Source organism: Galeopterus variegatus, unplaced genomic scaffold (genome assembly GCF_000696425.1).
Source record: "Galeopterus variegatus unplaced genomic scaffold, G_variegatus-3.0.2 Scaffold10681, whole genome shotgun sequence".
In the NCBI taxonomy this organism is placed as follows: Eukaryota; Metazoa; Chordata; class Mammalia; order Dermoptera; family Cynocephalidae; genus Galeopterus; species Galeopterus variegatus.
Window position 1 is genome coordinate 3241 of NW_007736792.1, and position 12948 is coordinate 16188.

The 12948-nt window shown below is 46.8% G+C and overlaps 1 protein-coding gene across 1 annotated transcript in view; it reads left to right on the forward strand.

Annotated features, from left to right (window-relative positions):
• The first annotated feature begins 8122 nt into the window (after nucleotides 1-8122).
• The window catches only part of CLCN1 (chloride channel, voltage-sensitive 1), a 30710-nt gene continuing 25884 nt past the window's right edge, over nucleotides 8123-12948 (forward strand). Inside the window, exons 1-7 of the mRNA XM_008594381.1 lie at nucleotides 8123-8197; nucleotides 8395-8515; nucleotides 8916-9047; nucleotides 9616-9744; nucleotides 9918-10051; nucleotides 11163-11240; nucleotides 12304-12382. Of these exons, the coding sequence (XP_008592603.1) occupies nucleotides 8123-8197; nucleotides 8395-8515; nucleotides 8916-9047; nucleotides 9616-9744; nucleotides 9918-10051; nucleotides 11163-11240; nucleotides 12304-12382 (748 nt within the window). The remainder of the gene's footprint in view (nucleotides 8198-8394; nucleotides 8516-8915; nucleotides 9048-9615; nucleotides 9745-9917; nucleotides 10052-11162; nucleotides 11241-12303; nucleotides 12383-12948) is intronic.

Genomic DNA, 12948 nt, shown 5'->3' on the forward strand with positions numbered 1-12948 from the left:
TTCTATGTGTTTTGTTTTTACCCACTGGTATTTTTAGCTCCTTGAAGACACATCACGCATGAGACAACTTCTTTCACATCTCCCATGGTTTCTGGCAGTATGCTAGGCCCGTAGTAGTCAAGGTGCTCAATAAATATTTGTTCTGGGAGCCAGGTGGTTTGAAGACTTGCTGCCAAGTCTTGCCTTTGGGTCAGTAGAGTATGGAAGTATTTGAGTGATAAAACCTTTCCACTTCCCACTGCCAGGATTTTGTATTGCCATCAGGTGCCAAATAAATGGTCATATTTATTACTGGTGTGTGCCTGATGTCTCTGTTTCTGTAGATACTCGGTCTTCTGAAGCCCACCTAGTTTCATTTCCTCAGCCCCTCACACTGCAGCATTCCTCCCCGCCTCAGAAGGCTTGTCTAGAGCTGAGAACCCCATAATGTTTTGCTGCTGTGATCCTTTTTATATGTACATGTGTGGGCCCATCTCAGTTGACATAGTCCTGGGATTTCTCTCAGTCAGATGTGATGGAAGAGTCATTAGCAAGCAGTGTTCATTCCGGGTTATTTAGATTATGGGACAGAAGCTGAAGTAACAGGACTGGAATTTCATTTCTCACGTGGTACGACTTGCATTTAAAGTTTCTTAGGGTGGTCATAAGTTTTAAGAGAATTCTAGGGCATAGAGATCTAAGCAATGAACCATTTATACATTGGGGAATAGGGTGCACTGTAACACATCTGCATAAAGACGCAAGTGTGCGGGTGCAGATGAGTGATGGAGAAGAAATGGGAAATTCTATGGGAGCATTTTGGTAGGAAACAGCTGTGGAACCTGGGAAAAGTTGAGGGGTACAGAGGGTAGCTGTCTAAGAAGAGCAAAAGTGGATTGAGTTGCTGAAACACATCACCAGATAAAGGAATTTGGTGCAGAAGAACACTGGGGGCAAAAGCACATGAAGTGAACTGAAACTGGTTGGTTGTCCTGCAAGAAAAAACTGGGATTGTGTCAAGGAAGGGAGAGGTTGAGAAACAAACTCTAGGAGAGGTTGAGAAATTACTAGAATTGCATGAGTAAGATAAGTATCCATTTTCAGGATAGGAAAGCTTTTCAGAGGTGTGGTATGTTTGGGAATTACAGAGCAGCATCTGTCTGGAAGCTGGATTTCATGTCCTTCCCATCCCTGCCCTTGAATGAGGGCATCAGGTTGAATTTCATAGCTCTGTTCCCTCCCCCGGCTTACTTCTGCCAGGGGATTCTCTTCTAAAATTATCGCCTTCCCTGAGCTGGGGGCTGCCGTCTGCTGCCTTTCCCCATCCGGTTTCTTTTAAGGGGGAAAAGGGTAAAAATGAAACAAATGGGATATCAGACCAACGCTGTGATGTTAGGAAGGAAGAAAGAAGGTGTCTGATCTAAGAGGGAGGAAGACAATAATAGCTACCACCGATCAAGTACTTGGTACATTGCAGGCACTGAACATGCAGCTCTCTGTCCCATCTTCTCATGGTCCCATGAGGGAGTTGTTTTCCTTTTTTCTGAGAAGAAAATGAGGCTCAGAGACTTTCCATTATCAAGAGGAAGAAATGTAGCTTTAAGGTCATGCACTCTAGAATTAAGTTGATCTGATTTTGAATGTTGGCTGTGCCTTTGAAGACATTGGAGAACTTAACCAAGGTAGCTAACACTGAGCCTCAGTTTCCCTTATCTAAAAATAGGAAAAATTGTTCCTACCTTAAAAGATCCCTATGGCAATTAAACGTGACGGTGCATATAAATCACATGGTGTTAATGCATTAAAAATACTTGATAAATGTTAACTGTCTAGCAGAAAGAGCCTCAGTTTAATAATATGAGTTAACATTCAGTGCTTACTGTGAGTCAAACACTACGACAGGTTTTTTGCATGTAGTCTTCTATGTTCATAACCTTCTAGTTAGTGCCTTTCTGAGGAGACAGAGGCATAGTTATGTGAAACTAAATCTGTCAACTTGAGGATATGCTCTTGATTAACAATCTGGTTTCTGTGACTTTTTCTGGCATAATGTTTTTTTTTTTTTTTTTTTTTTTTTTTTCTTTTCTTTTTTCCTCACTTTTTTGGGCTATAGATTGTTCCCACTGGGCTTGGAGACTGAAACTGAGACTAAAAACTTTATTCTGTCTTAGCCCTATTTAGGTAGAGGATTTGGGAAAAAGTGTATCGTGTTTGAAAAACCAGAAGGGGGAGAAAGAGACCTGTCGAGTGCTACAGGGAAGGCCTAATAGGCCAGCCACAGGAAAGGACTGAGGATTCTTAAAGAATAGGGAAGGCGAGGCCCAGTAAGGAATCGAGGAAAGATGACCACCAATGAAGTATGCGACAGAGAGAGTGTCTTCAGAGGAAGTTGTAGTTGCTTGGCTGAAATTTTAGGAAGTAAGGTGGGCATGGGTCCCAGGCTACCTGAATAAGCAGAGGAAAAGTGATAAAATATGCTTAAGTGTCATGGTTGTGTTGCCCAGTGGGCTGGGAAGGCCAGACTTAAAGATGTAGGAGTCTGAAAACAAGGGTGCAACCCCAAAAGAAAATTCATGCTTAAATCACTTTGGGGATGCCATAGGGCTATCCTATACGCAACCATGTATACCCCAGCATAGAATTTCCCCCTCCACGTAGTATCCTGCGTGGCCACTTTGTATAACCTTCGTTCAAATAGCAATTCCATAAGCCTTTATGTTTTTACCTTTTAGTATCATGGACCCTAGGAGAATCTATTTAAAGTCTCAGAAGGATACGTATCACTTGTGCATGCTTATCTGTTTGCTTCCACGTTTAGTTGCTTCGTGGGACTCCCCAGAAGCCCATATTGACCTTCCAAATACAGGGGTACTTCAAAAAGTTCATGGAAAGATTTGTATTATCTTTTAATTCTATTTATCCATGAACTTTTTTGAAGTACCCTCTTAGGAACAGAGGCACTAGGTCCAGTGGGGTGTTGGGGTGAGGGGTGAACATAGTTTACATTTTCTTTTCTGTTTCTGAAGCCCTCTAAACAATGTAATTTCACTTTAGCACTGTGTTCTTTATCGAGAAAGTATTCCTTTTATTTCACACCAACCCCTCAGATCTCTTTCTTTATTTTCTGCCAGCATAAAACGTGGGTATCATCACAGAACTTTAGACCCTCAAATCATCACACATTTGCAGTCTTTGTAGGTGGATGGTAGGCTTTGAGGTTTGTAGGACTGATGTTAGAAAAGGTGATTTATATTTGTTTTCAGCTTTATTGGTATATAATTGACAAATAGAAATCATATATATTTCAGGTGTACAACTTGATGTATTGATATCAGGTGTACAACTTGATGTATTGATATATGTATAAATGATCACCCCACGGTCAAGATAGTTAACATATCCATTATCTCATACTAGTATTGTATGCAATACAGTATTGTCAATGTTAGGACTTATTTATCTCACATAGTTATTAAAACTTTGTACCCAATGAGAAACATCTCCCCAATCCTCATGCCATGTTTGAAAAACCAGAAGGGGGAGAAAGAGACCTGTTGAGTGCTACAGGGAAAGCCTAATAGGCCAGCCACGGGAAAGGACTGAGGATTCTTAAAGAATAGGGAAGGCGAGGTCCAGTAAGGAATCGAGGAAAGATGACCACCAATGAAGTATTCGACAGAGAGAGTGTCTTCAGAGGAAGTTGTAGTTGCTTAGCTGAAATTTTAGGAAGTAAGGTGGGCATGGGTCCCAGGCTACCTGAATAAGCAGAGGAAAAGTGATAAAATACGCTTAAGTGTCATGGTTGTGTTGCCCAGTGGGCTGGGAAGGCCAGACTTAAAGATGTAGGAGTCTGAAAACAAGGGTGCAACCCCAAAAGAAAATTCATGCTTAAATCACTTTGGGGATGCCATAGGGCTATCCTATATGCAACCACGTATACCCCAGCATAGAATTTCCCCCTTCACGTAGTATCCTGCGTGGCCACTTTGTATCACCTTCGTTCAAATAGCAATTCCATAAGCCTTTATGTTTTTACCTTTTAGTATCATGGACCCTAAGCGAATCTATTTAAAGTCTCAGAAGGATACGTATCACTTGTGCATGCTTATCTGTTTGCTTCCACGTTTAGTTGCTTCGTGGGACTCCCCAGAAGCCCATATTGACCTTCCAAATACAGGGGTACTTCAAAAAGTTCATGGAAAGATTTGTATTATCTTTTAATTCTATTTATCCATGAACTTTTTTGAAGTACCCTCTTAGGAACAGAGGCACTAGGTCCAGTGGGGTGTTGGGGTGAGGGGTGAACATAGTTTACATTTCCTTTTCTGTTTCTGAAGCCCTCTAAACAATGTAATTTCACTTTGGCACTGTGTTCTTTATCGAGAAAGTATTCCTTTTATTTCACACTAACCCCTCAGATCTCTTTCTTTATTTTCTGCCAGCATAAAACGTGGGTATCATCACAGAACTTTAGACCCTCAAATCATCACACATTTGCAGTCTTTGTAGGTGGATGGTAGGCTTTGAGGTTTGTAGGACTGATGTTAGAAAAGGTGATTTATATTTGTTTTCAGCTTTATTGGTATATAATTGACAAATAGAAATCATATATATTTCAGGTGTACAACTTGATGCATTGATATATGTATAAATGATCACCCCACGGTCAAGATAGTTAACATATCCATTATCATACTAGTATTGTATGCAATACAGTATTGTCAATGTTAGGACTTACTTATCTCACATAGTTATTAAAACTTTGTACCCAATGAGAAACATCTCCCCAATCCTCATGCCCCCAGCCCAGCCCCTGCCAGTCACCCTTCTGCTCTCTGCTTATATGAGTCTGACATTGTAGATGCTACGTGTAAGTGGGATCATGCAGTATTTGTCTTTCCGCGTCTGGCTTATCTCACTTAGTTAGCATAATGCTCTCTAGGTTCATCCATGTTGTCACAGATGGCAGGATTTTCTTCTTTTTTCAGGCTGAACCATTACATATACTATTTATACCACATTTTCCTTAATCATTCATCTGTCGATGAACATTTACATTGTTTTCATTTTTTTGGCTATTGTGAACAGTGCTGCAATGAGCATGGTGGTGCAGATATCTATTTGAGATACTAACTACTTCTTTAGGATATATACGCAGAAGTGGGGTTGCTGGGTCATATGGTGGTTCTATTTTTAATTTTTTGAGGAAATTTTGTACCATTTTCCATGATGACTGTACTAATTTACATTCCTACCAACAGTACACAAGGTTCCCTTTTCTTCTCACCCTTGTCAACACTTTTTTCTTGTCTTTTTGGTAACAGCCATCCTGACAGGTGTGAGATGATATGTCATTGTGGTTTTGATTTGCATTTGGTGATTAGTGATGTTGAGCACCTAGAAAAGGTCCATTTTCTCACTTGCTTTGGGAGGTTCCATTTAGTCTTCATCAAAATTACATTATGCACCAGATGTTTGGTATCCCTACCCTGCAGTCCCTGAATTTGGGCTGTCCTGAGTCAGATCTCATGGGTGATGGATCCTAAAGTTCATTTTGGCTCAGTGTACAACTTTTTTTCTATAGTGAGGAGTTCATAGGGAAAGAATGTCCTAGGAAAGTTGGTGAAAGAAACACGACGCTAGACAGAGTAGTTTGTCCTTGGCCAAAAATTACTTATTGACCTGAAAAGGGAAGAAGAGCAGAGAGTGCTTCCCCATCATCTTTTCTGCTTGTCAGACTCACCCTGAGAAACACTCACTCTCCCCACCTCCACCTTCCGTGTGCCCCCAGCCTACTTCCCCTTCTCACGTGTTATCTGATAGAGCTGTGCTGCCTACTCCACAGTCTAAATGGAAGTTCAGTCCCTCCCCATTAATCTGGGCTGGTAGCATGGCTCACACCTATCAGTCTGGGAAGTGGGAAAACTTGCAAAGAAAAGGGAAATGGGAATGGGCACAAATAAAGGAAAGGTGGTGAAATTGCCATGGAGAAATGATACAAGTCGTGATTAATAAGTAAGCGTGCTTCTCACTCCAAAGAGAATGGAGCGTGTCCAGAGAGGCAGGAGATCAGGATTTAAAAGGGGTTTTGCTAACTGGGAGCTCATGGTTCCTTTAGGTTCAGGGCTGGGAACAAGGGGGGGGGACCATGCAGGTGATCTCTGCATTGGGCATCAAAAGGATCCACTTTGTCCCTGCCCAGACCTCAAGGGTAGTTGGGAAGGCAGAACCAGGGAATCAGTTGGGAAGCAGGGCTCTACTAGTAAAAAGGGAAATGGGAATGGGCACAAATAAAGGAAAGGTGGTGAAATTGCCATGGAGAAATATACAAGTCGTGATTAATAAGTAAGCGTGCTTCTCACTCCAAAGAGAATGGAGCGTGTCCAGAGAGGCAGGAGATCAAGATTTAAAAGGGGTTTTGCTAACTGGGAGCTCATGGTTCCTTTAGGTTCAGGGCTGGGAACAAGGGGGGTGGACCATGCAGGTGATCTCTGCATTGGGCATCAAAAGGATCCACTTTGTCCCTGCCCAGACCTCAAGGGTAGTTGGGAAGGCAGAACCAGGGAATCAGTTGGGAAGCAGGGCTCTACTAGTTAGCAAAGGCTTCTTGGAGATGGTGGGGTCTGCCCTTTGAATACTATGTGGGATTGGACAGAAAGACCCCCTACTGGCTCTGGGCCACCTGTGTATGTGGTCATATCTGGCTGGCACAACAGCTTGAGTAAAAGTGCAGCCAGGCCACTTTCTGGTGATAGGAAACTGGCCAAAAGAGCCCGAAGCTTCATGTTGGAAAGGACTGGTGAGTTCATTTGGGGAGCAGGGTTGGCTGGTTTCTACAGGACCTTGAAAGCAAAGAAGAAGAGTCTGGATTTAAGGGTTTTTTTTTTTTTTTGGTTTAAATTTTATTATGAAAAATTCCAGGCACACAAAAATGAAGAGAAAGGTATAATGAACTCCCACGTTACCAATATCGTTTCATCTGCCCTTCCCATTCCCACCTCTACCCTCCACACACACGCATGTACCTTTTAGCAACCCAGACATTGCATCACTGGTAGACTTGAGTTCTGATTCCTCCTTCCCAGAAAGGTATAATGAACTCCCACGTTACCAATATCTTGTCAATATCGTTTCATCTGCCCTTCCCATTCCCACCTCTACCCTCCACACACACGCACGTACCTTTTAGCAACCCAGACATTGCATCACTGGTAGACTTGAGTTCTGATTCCTCCTTCCCCTCCCCTAACCTGCCCTGGTGTGGTTAGCACTGGACCAGCCAGGACAGATCTGGCTCTTGCAGTGTTTTTCCAGCCCAGGTTTGGATGTGAAGCACCCTCTTCCTTATCTCCACCAGGCCGGAACCTCAGGGAGCTGAGGCAACCTGCATTGGGGGTGTCTTTTTTCTCTGGGTCCCAGGTAGGGTTTGGAGGGACACTGCCTCCTCCGATCACTCGCCTCTCACCTCCTCCCAGAAGATGAGACAGCCGTGAGCAGGGCCATTAGTGTGTGCCTGTTCAGGACTGAGGCATAAAACTTCACTACTCGTATTGTGAAATCAGATCTCTTCTATCCAGGCTCTCCCAGAATCAGTGACGTGGCCTGGCCTGACACTGGCCCCAGAGGATGGAGTTAGCATAGTGGGGGTGGGGCAAACTAAATGTGGCTAGAGCTCTTGTACGCCCCACACACATATGCGTGCTTTCCATTGGGCTGAGAGGGGAGGGCTAGCAGATCTGAGGGGTGCTGCTCTGCCCTGTTTACATGTTGGTGGAAGTTTCATTATCTTTCTCTGGGAAGAAAAAGGTTGACTTGCCTGACCAGGGCTGGTTCCTGTTTGTGCATACAAGCACTGGGAGATGAGGTGGGTGGGCTTGCTCTAAGCTTGCTGGAAGACCCAGGGTGCCTCAGGGGCGGCTAAGCACACCAGGGCGAAGTGCAACCAAGAATCATCTGCTTGCTAGGCCAGTTTGTCCTCACCCTGTCCATGTTACGATCCCTAGGAGGAAAGTCAATGCAGTGTGGTGTGGGGAAATTGTAGAAACATGCAGAAAGCATAGTAGCAAAAAAGCCACCGAATTGATATGGTTGCCCAGTCTCAGCACAGTTCTCTGCATCTTCAAAGTAGACATCGGCCTTCTTGATGAAGGCCATCACAGACCAAGACGAGTCCAGGTTGAAGAATGGATGGAAAGAACATGGGGATGGGCGGACAACGGTAAAGAGTGGGAAATGTGTGAATGGAGAGTGGAGAATTGACGACAGGGTGACCACAAAGTCATCTTGCACACAGTCATCAACGTCCACAGTTCAAAGAAGCTGTTTCTCTTTCTTTCTGTGAGTCTATGTGCTGCATCTGTCTATTCTTTTTTACCTTTCAACAATCCAGACACTGACCATTCTCTGTCTATCCAGATTTATGGCCATCACAAGGAACATCTCTCAGACGAGGAGCAGGACATGGGGATGCCCAAGAAGACGGGCTCTAGTTCTACTATGGACAGCAGGGATGAGGATCACTATTCTAAATGTCAAGGTGAAGGGGACTGAGGAATAAAGGAATCTGGAGTAGAAAGAGGTACAGGGATTAGGAGAATAACTTGCACATTCTCCTCCCCCAGCACGCACTTCAAAGCCTTCCTCTAGTATTAAGAAACAGGCGCCTCTTCCCACCCCTTCCCACTTTGCCTTGTCCTCTGCTATCCCTCCCCCAATCCCAAGAAATAAGTTTTAGAAAGGAATTCAACTTTCCATGGGGACGTTGGTGCCTTTCAAAGGGGCAGGGGCAGCAACTGGCAGAGAGGTAAAGAGACACTCGGTGAATAAGACGTGCAGACGAGACCCTAAGGGCAGAGTATCCCCCCTCCACCCTGCAGTCATGCCCCCAAAGTAGTGACCGGCTGGCTGCCTTTCTCTTTACCCTTTTCCCTTCCTAGATTGTGTCCGCCGCCTGGGACGCATGGTGAGAAGAAAGTTAGGGGAAGACTGGATCTTTCTGGTGCTTCTGGGCCTGCTGATGGCTCTGGTCAGCTGGAGCATGGACTATGTCAGTGCCAAGAGCCTGCAGGGTAGGTTTAACCTGCCAGCACTCTCAGCCCCTCCCCACACTAGGCTGTTTCTAGAGTTTCTAGCCAGGGTGAGCAGGATGTGTTTTGGGAGGAGGGTATTGCATAGAGAGAGGGGATCAGGTGGGACTGTGGCCCCAGACAAGGCCAGACCTAGACCCACATCCATGTCTCGTGCCTCTTCCACCTGCTGCCACCCAAGCTGTGTGCATCCCTCGAATCAGGTAACCAACTTTCTCAGTTTCCCAGGACTTTTTCAGTTTCAGCGCTGAAAGTCCTGAGTCCCAGGAACCCCCGCAGTTCTGGACAAACCTGGCAGTTGGCCACCCTGAGGCCCCTGACCAGGTGCCTACAAGCCCAGTACTCAGTGTCACTTGAAGCAAGTGGGAATCTGAACAGGCCACTTCACCTCCTGCCACTCAGGTTTCCCACGTGTAAGATGAGAGTATCACCACCTCGGAAGGGGCAATCAGAGCCCCATGACATGAGACCGTGCCCCGTACGCCCGCTGCTGCCGGGGACGTGGCCCCTCGTCCACGCTCTGCCTAACCCCAGGCGTGTGTCTCCGCAGCCTACAAGTGGACCTACGCCCAGATGCGGCCCAGCCTTCCTCTGCAGTTCCTGGTCTGGGTCACCTTCCCGCTCATTCTCATCCTCTTCAGTGCCCTCTTTTGTCACCTCATCTCTCCCCAGGCTATTGGTGAGAACTTCCTACCAGACAACACAATCTGGTTGGCCTGCAGACCCTTCTGCTCCGTCTGCCTCCCTCCTCCAGCCCTACCCACAACCCCACCCCCCATTTCCACTCTCTGGGTGCTCTTCTCCCCTTTAACCTCCAGCTTGAACCTGCACATCATCTTTTAACCCTTTCAGGCTCTGGAATCCCTGAAATGAAGACAATACTTCGTGGAGTTGTTCTGAAGGAATATCTCACACTCAAGGCCTTTGTGGCCAAGGTTGTCGCCCTGACCGCTGGGCTGGGCAGTGGCATCCCTGTGGGGAAAGAGGTAGGTCTGGCATCACTGAGGTGTGAACTGGGAGAGGCACTCAGCCAAACCTAGCAAGTGCTAGGGGTGCAGAAGTGGGCCATGGGGACAGGACTAAAGCCAGAACCAAGTGCCACTAGGGAGGGGAAATGCTCTGGAAGGTCCTCACCCTGGGGTCCATTGACAAAATGTCAGATCTGAGGGGTCTTAGAGCAGAGTCTCCCAACCTGGGCACTGCTGGTATTTGGGGCTGGACAATTCTGTGCTGTTGGGATATTTAGCAGCATCTCTGGCCTCTCGTCCCTAAATGCCTCCAGACATTGTCAAATGTCCCCTGGGAGGCAAAATCTCCCCTAGTTGAGAACCAGTAGTTTAGTGATAATTCAGACAATTCCCTTGTTTCAATATGAGAAAACTGAAACCTGGAAAGAGACTGTGCTTTCTCCAGGGTTGCACCCTCAGGGCTCCCCCAGCTCTATAGTCATGCCCATGCTGGCCCCACTGCCTCTGACACTCAGCACAGCAGCCCGTGTCACCTTTTAGAAATGGAATCAGTCACATCTGACCTCTGGTCAAGACCTTCTTAATGGCTTTCCTTCCCACTTAAAATAAAATCTGAACTTCCTACTATGGCCTACGAGAGCTGCGGTGGGCTGGCTTCTCCCATCTGTCCAGTTAATGTCCTCCCAGGCCACCCTCCTTCCCTGTGTGGGTTCACAAGGCTTTCCTCTGTCCCTCAACCACTCCAGCATGCCTGGAACATTCTTCCTCCTGATTCCTACAGGGCTCACTCCTTCACTTCAGGGAAGGCACTGCTCCACCGTGGTGGGCTCAGAAGGCCTCCCCGAGCACCCCAGCTAGACACATGCTCCCATCCCACCCTCGTCCATCCTGCTGTCTATCCCCTCCCTCTTATTTTCTTCCTAGCCCTTAGCATTATTTGACATGATAACATACGGTTTATCACTCCCTTCCTCTCTGGGGAAGCTCAGTGACGGCAAGACTCTACCTGGAGTCTCTACTTCTGGGACCTGGTTCAGTGCCCTGAGAAGGAGTCCTGAGTTTGCTGAATGCCACAAAGCCTCCTCTGCAGCCTCTCACTCCTCACCCTGGCTCCCCTGCTCTCTTCCAGGGCCCTTTCGTCCACATTGCCAGCATCTGTGCTGCTGTCCTCAGCAAGTTCATGTCCATGTTCTGTGGGGTGTACGAGGTAAGGCTGAGATGGCAGAGGCAGGGGCCAGCTGGTGCAGGGCGTCAGGAAGCTGCCTCTGCGCTGGGCTGGCTATGACACTGAAATGGGGCCTCGCACTAACCCACGCTTCCTTATTTCTCGTCCCCCTGCCCGCCTATCTAGCCACGTGGTGCCTCTGTTTAGCCGATGCTGCCTCCTAATGCCCATCCCTTTTAGGTCTGGGCCCCTACTTGGTGGTCTGTCCCCGGGTCTGCTCCAGTGCTACCCCTGCTAGTCCTCACCACCCTCTGTGTTCATTTCCCTCCACTTTTCCCTCCTGTGCTGCCCTGTCCCTGTGTAGTCCCTGATCCCTCTCCCATGCTGCCCCCGCCCTCCCTCCACACCCTCGTCCTGCGCGCTTCTCTGTTGCAGACCATGCCTGGGCAGCTTGATCTCCTGGTGTCGGCCTGCGCGGTGGGCGTGGGATGCTGCTTTGCAGCCCCTGTTGGAGGCAAGTTTCACTTCCTCCCTACCTTGGTTGCTGAGCCAGACTTGGAAGAAGGTTGGGGCATCTGCCATGAGCTTTGGGGTGAAGAGGGCAGTGTTCAGTGAAGAGACTGGTGGGTGGGCATCCAGGGAGTGATTGTGGATCACAGCCCCTGGTCTCCAGGCACTCGCATTTTTTTTTTTTTTTTTTTTTTGGCTGTGTGTTCTTCTGAGAGTGGCCGCTGTTCCATGCAGGCTGATTGGTACTGTTCAGTCTGGAGCCTTTGCCTGTCTATTTAGCTATTGCCACTTCTCACCACGAATGCCATCATCTCCTGCCCCTCTCTGATTTATTATCATTACCTGCCTCTCATATGTTTGCCTAACTTTTATTTCATTTTCTATCTTTGGATTTGTGTTATAAGGTCACTTCCTGTTTGCCAAACTCACAAGTTTTTCTTGGCCTGGGATTCACAGGGGGCACTGGGACCACGATGATTCTCTGTGACTTCGGCCTCTCATTTCACCTTATTCCCCCTCCCTGCTTATTTTCCTTTTTTCTGTCTGTGTCCCCTCCCTGTCCTCCCCGTCTCTCTGTCTGTCTCTCCCCCAGTAGCAGCCATACTATTACTCTGATATCCTGACGGTGGGCTGTGCTGTAGGAGTTGGCTGTTGTTTCGGGACACCACTTGGAGGCAAGTGATTCACCCCGTCTCATGTCAGCCCATTTGCCTGGCCTGGCTCCCACAACAGTTATTGTCAGCGCACTCAAGTGCTAGCATTACTAGTTTACTTACCGTAACAAGAACAGCTAACTTTTAGGGAGCATTTACTATGTGCCAGGCAATATTCTAAGCACTTTGACATTTATTCCTTCCAAAGGTTGTCTGAGACAGATTTTGTAAAGGCGGGAGGGGAGAGAACTGAGCTCCAGAGAAGGCAAGTGACTTGATCAAGGTCATTCTTTTAGTAAGTTAAAGAGCAAGGAATTAAAACATTTTTGTATTGTTGAATATTTTTGCCTTGCACCTATTACATCTTGGAACAGGGGACTCTATACGCTTCTTTCTCCAAGGGAAAACTTACGTTTTGTTGGGTTTTATTAAGGACATGGTAGTTTAAGTGGACCTTGTTTAGGATTATGATAGGCTTTAAATGAGGTGTATTTATGCGAGCTTTAAAGGATAATTGTTCCTTGGGGCCGGCCCGGTGGCGCACTGCTATAGTGCGCCGCTTGGGAAGTGCGGCGGCGCTCCCACCG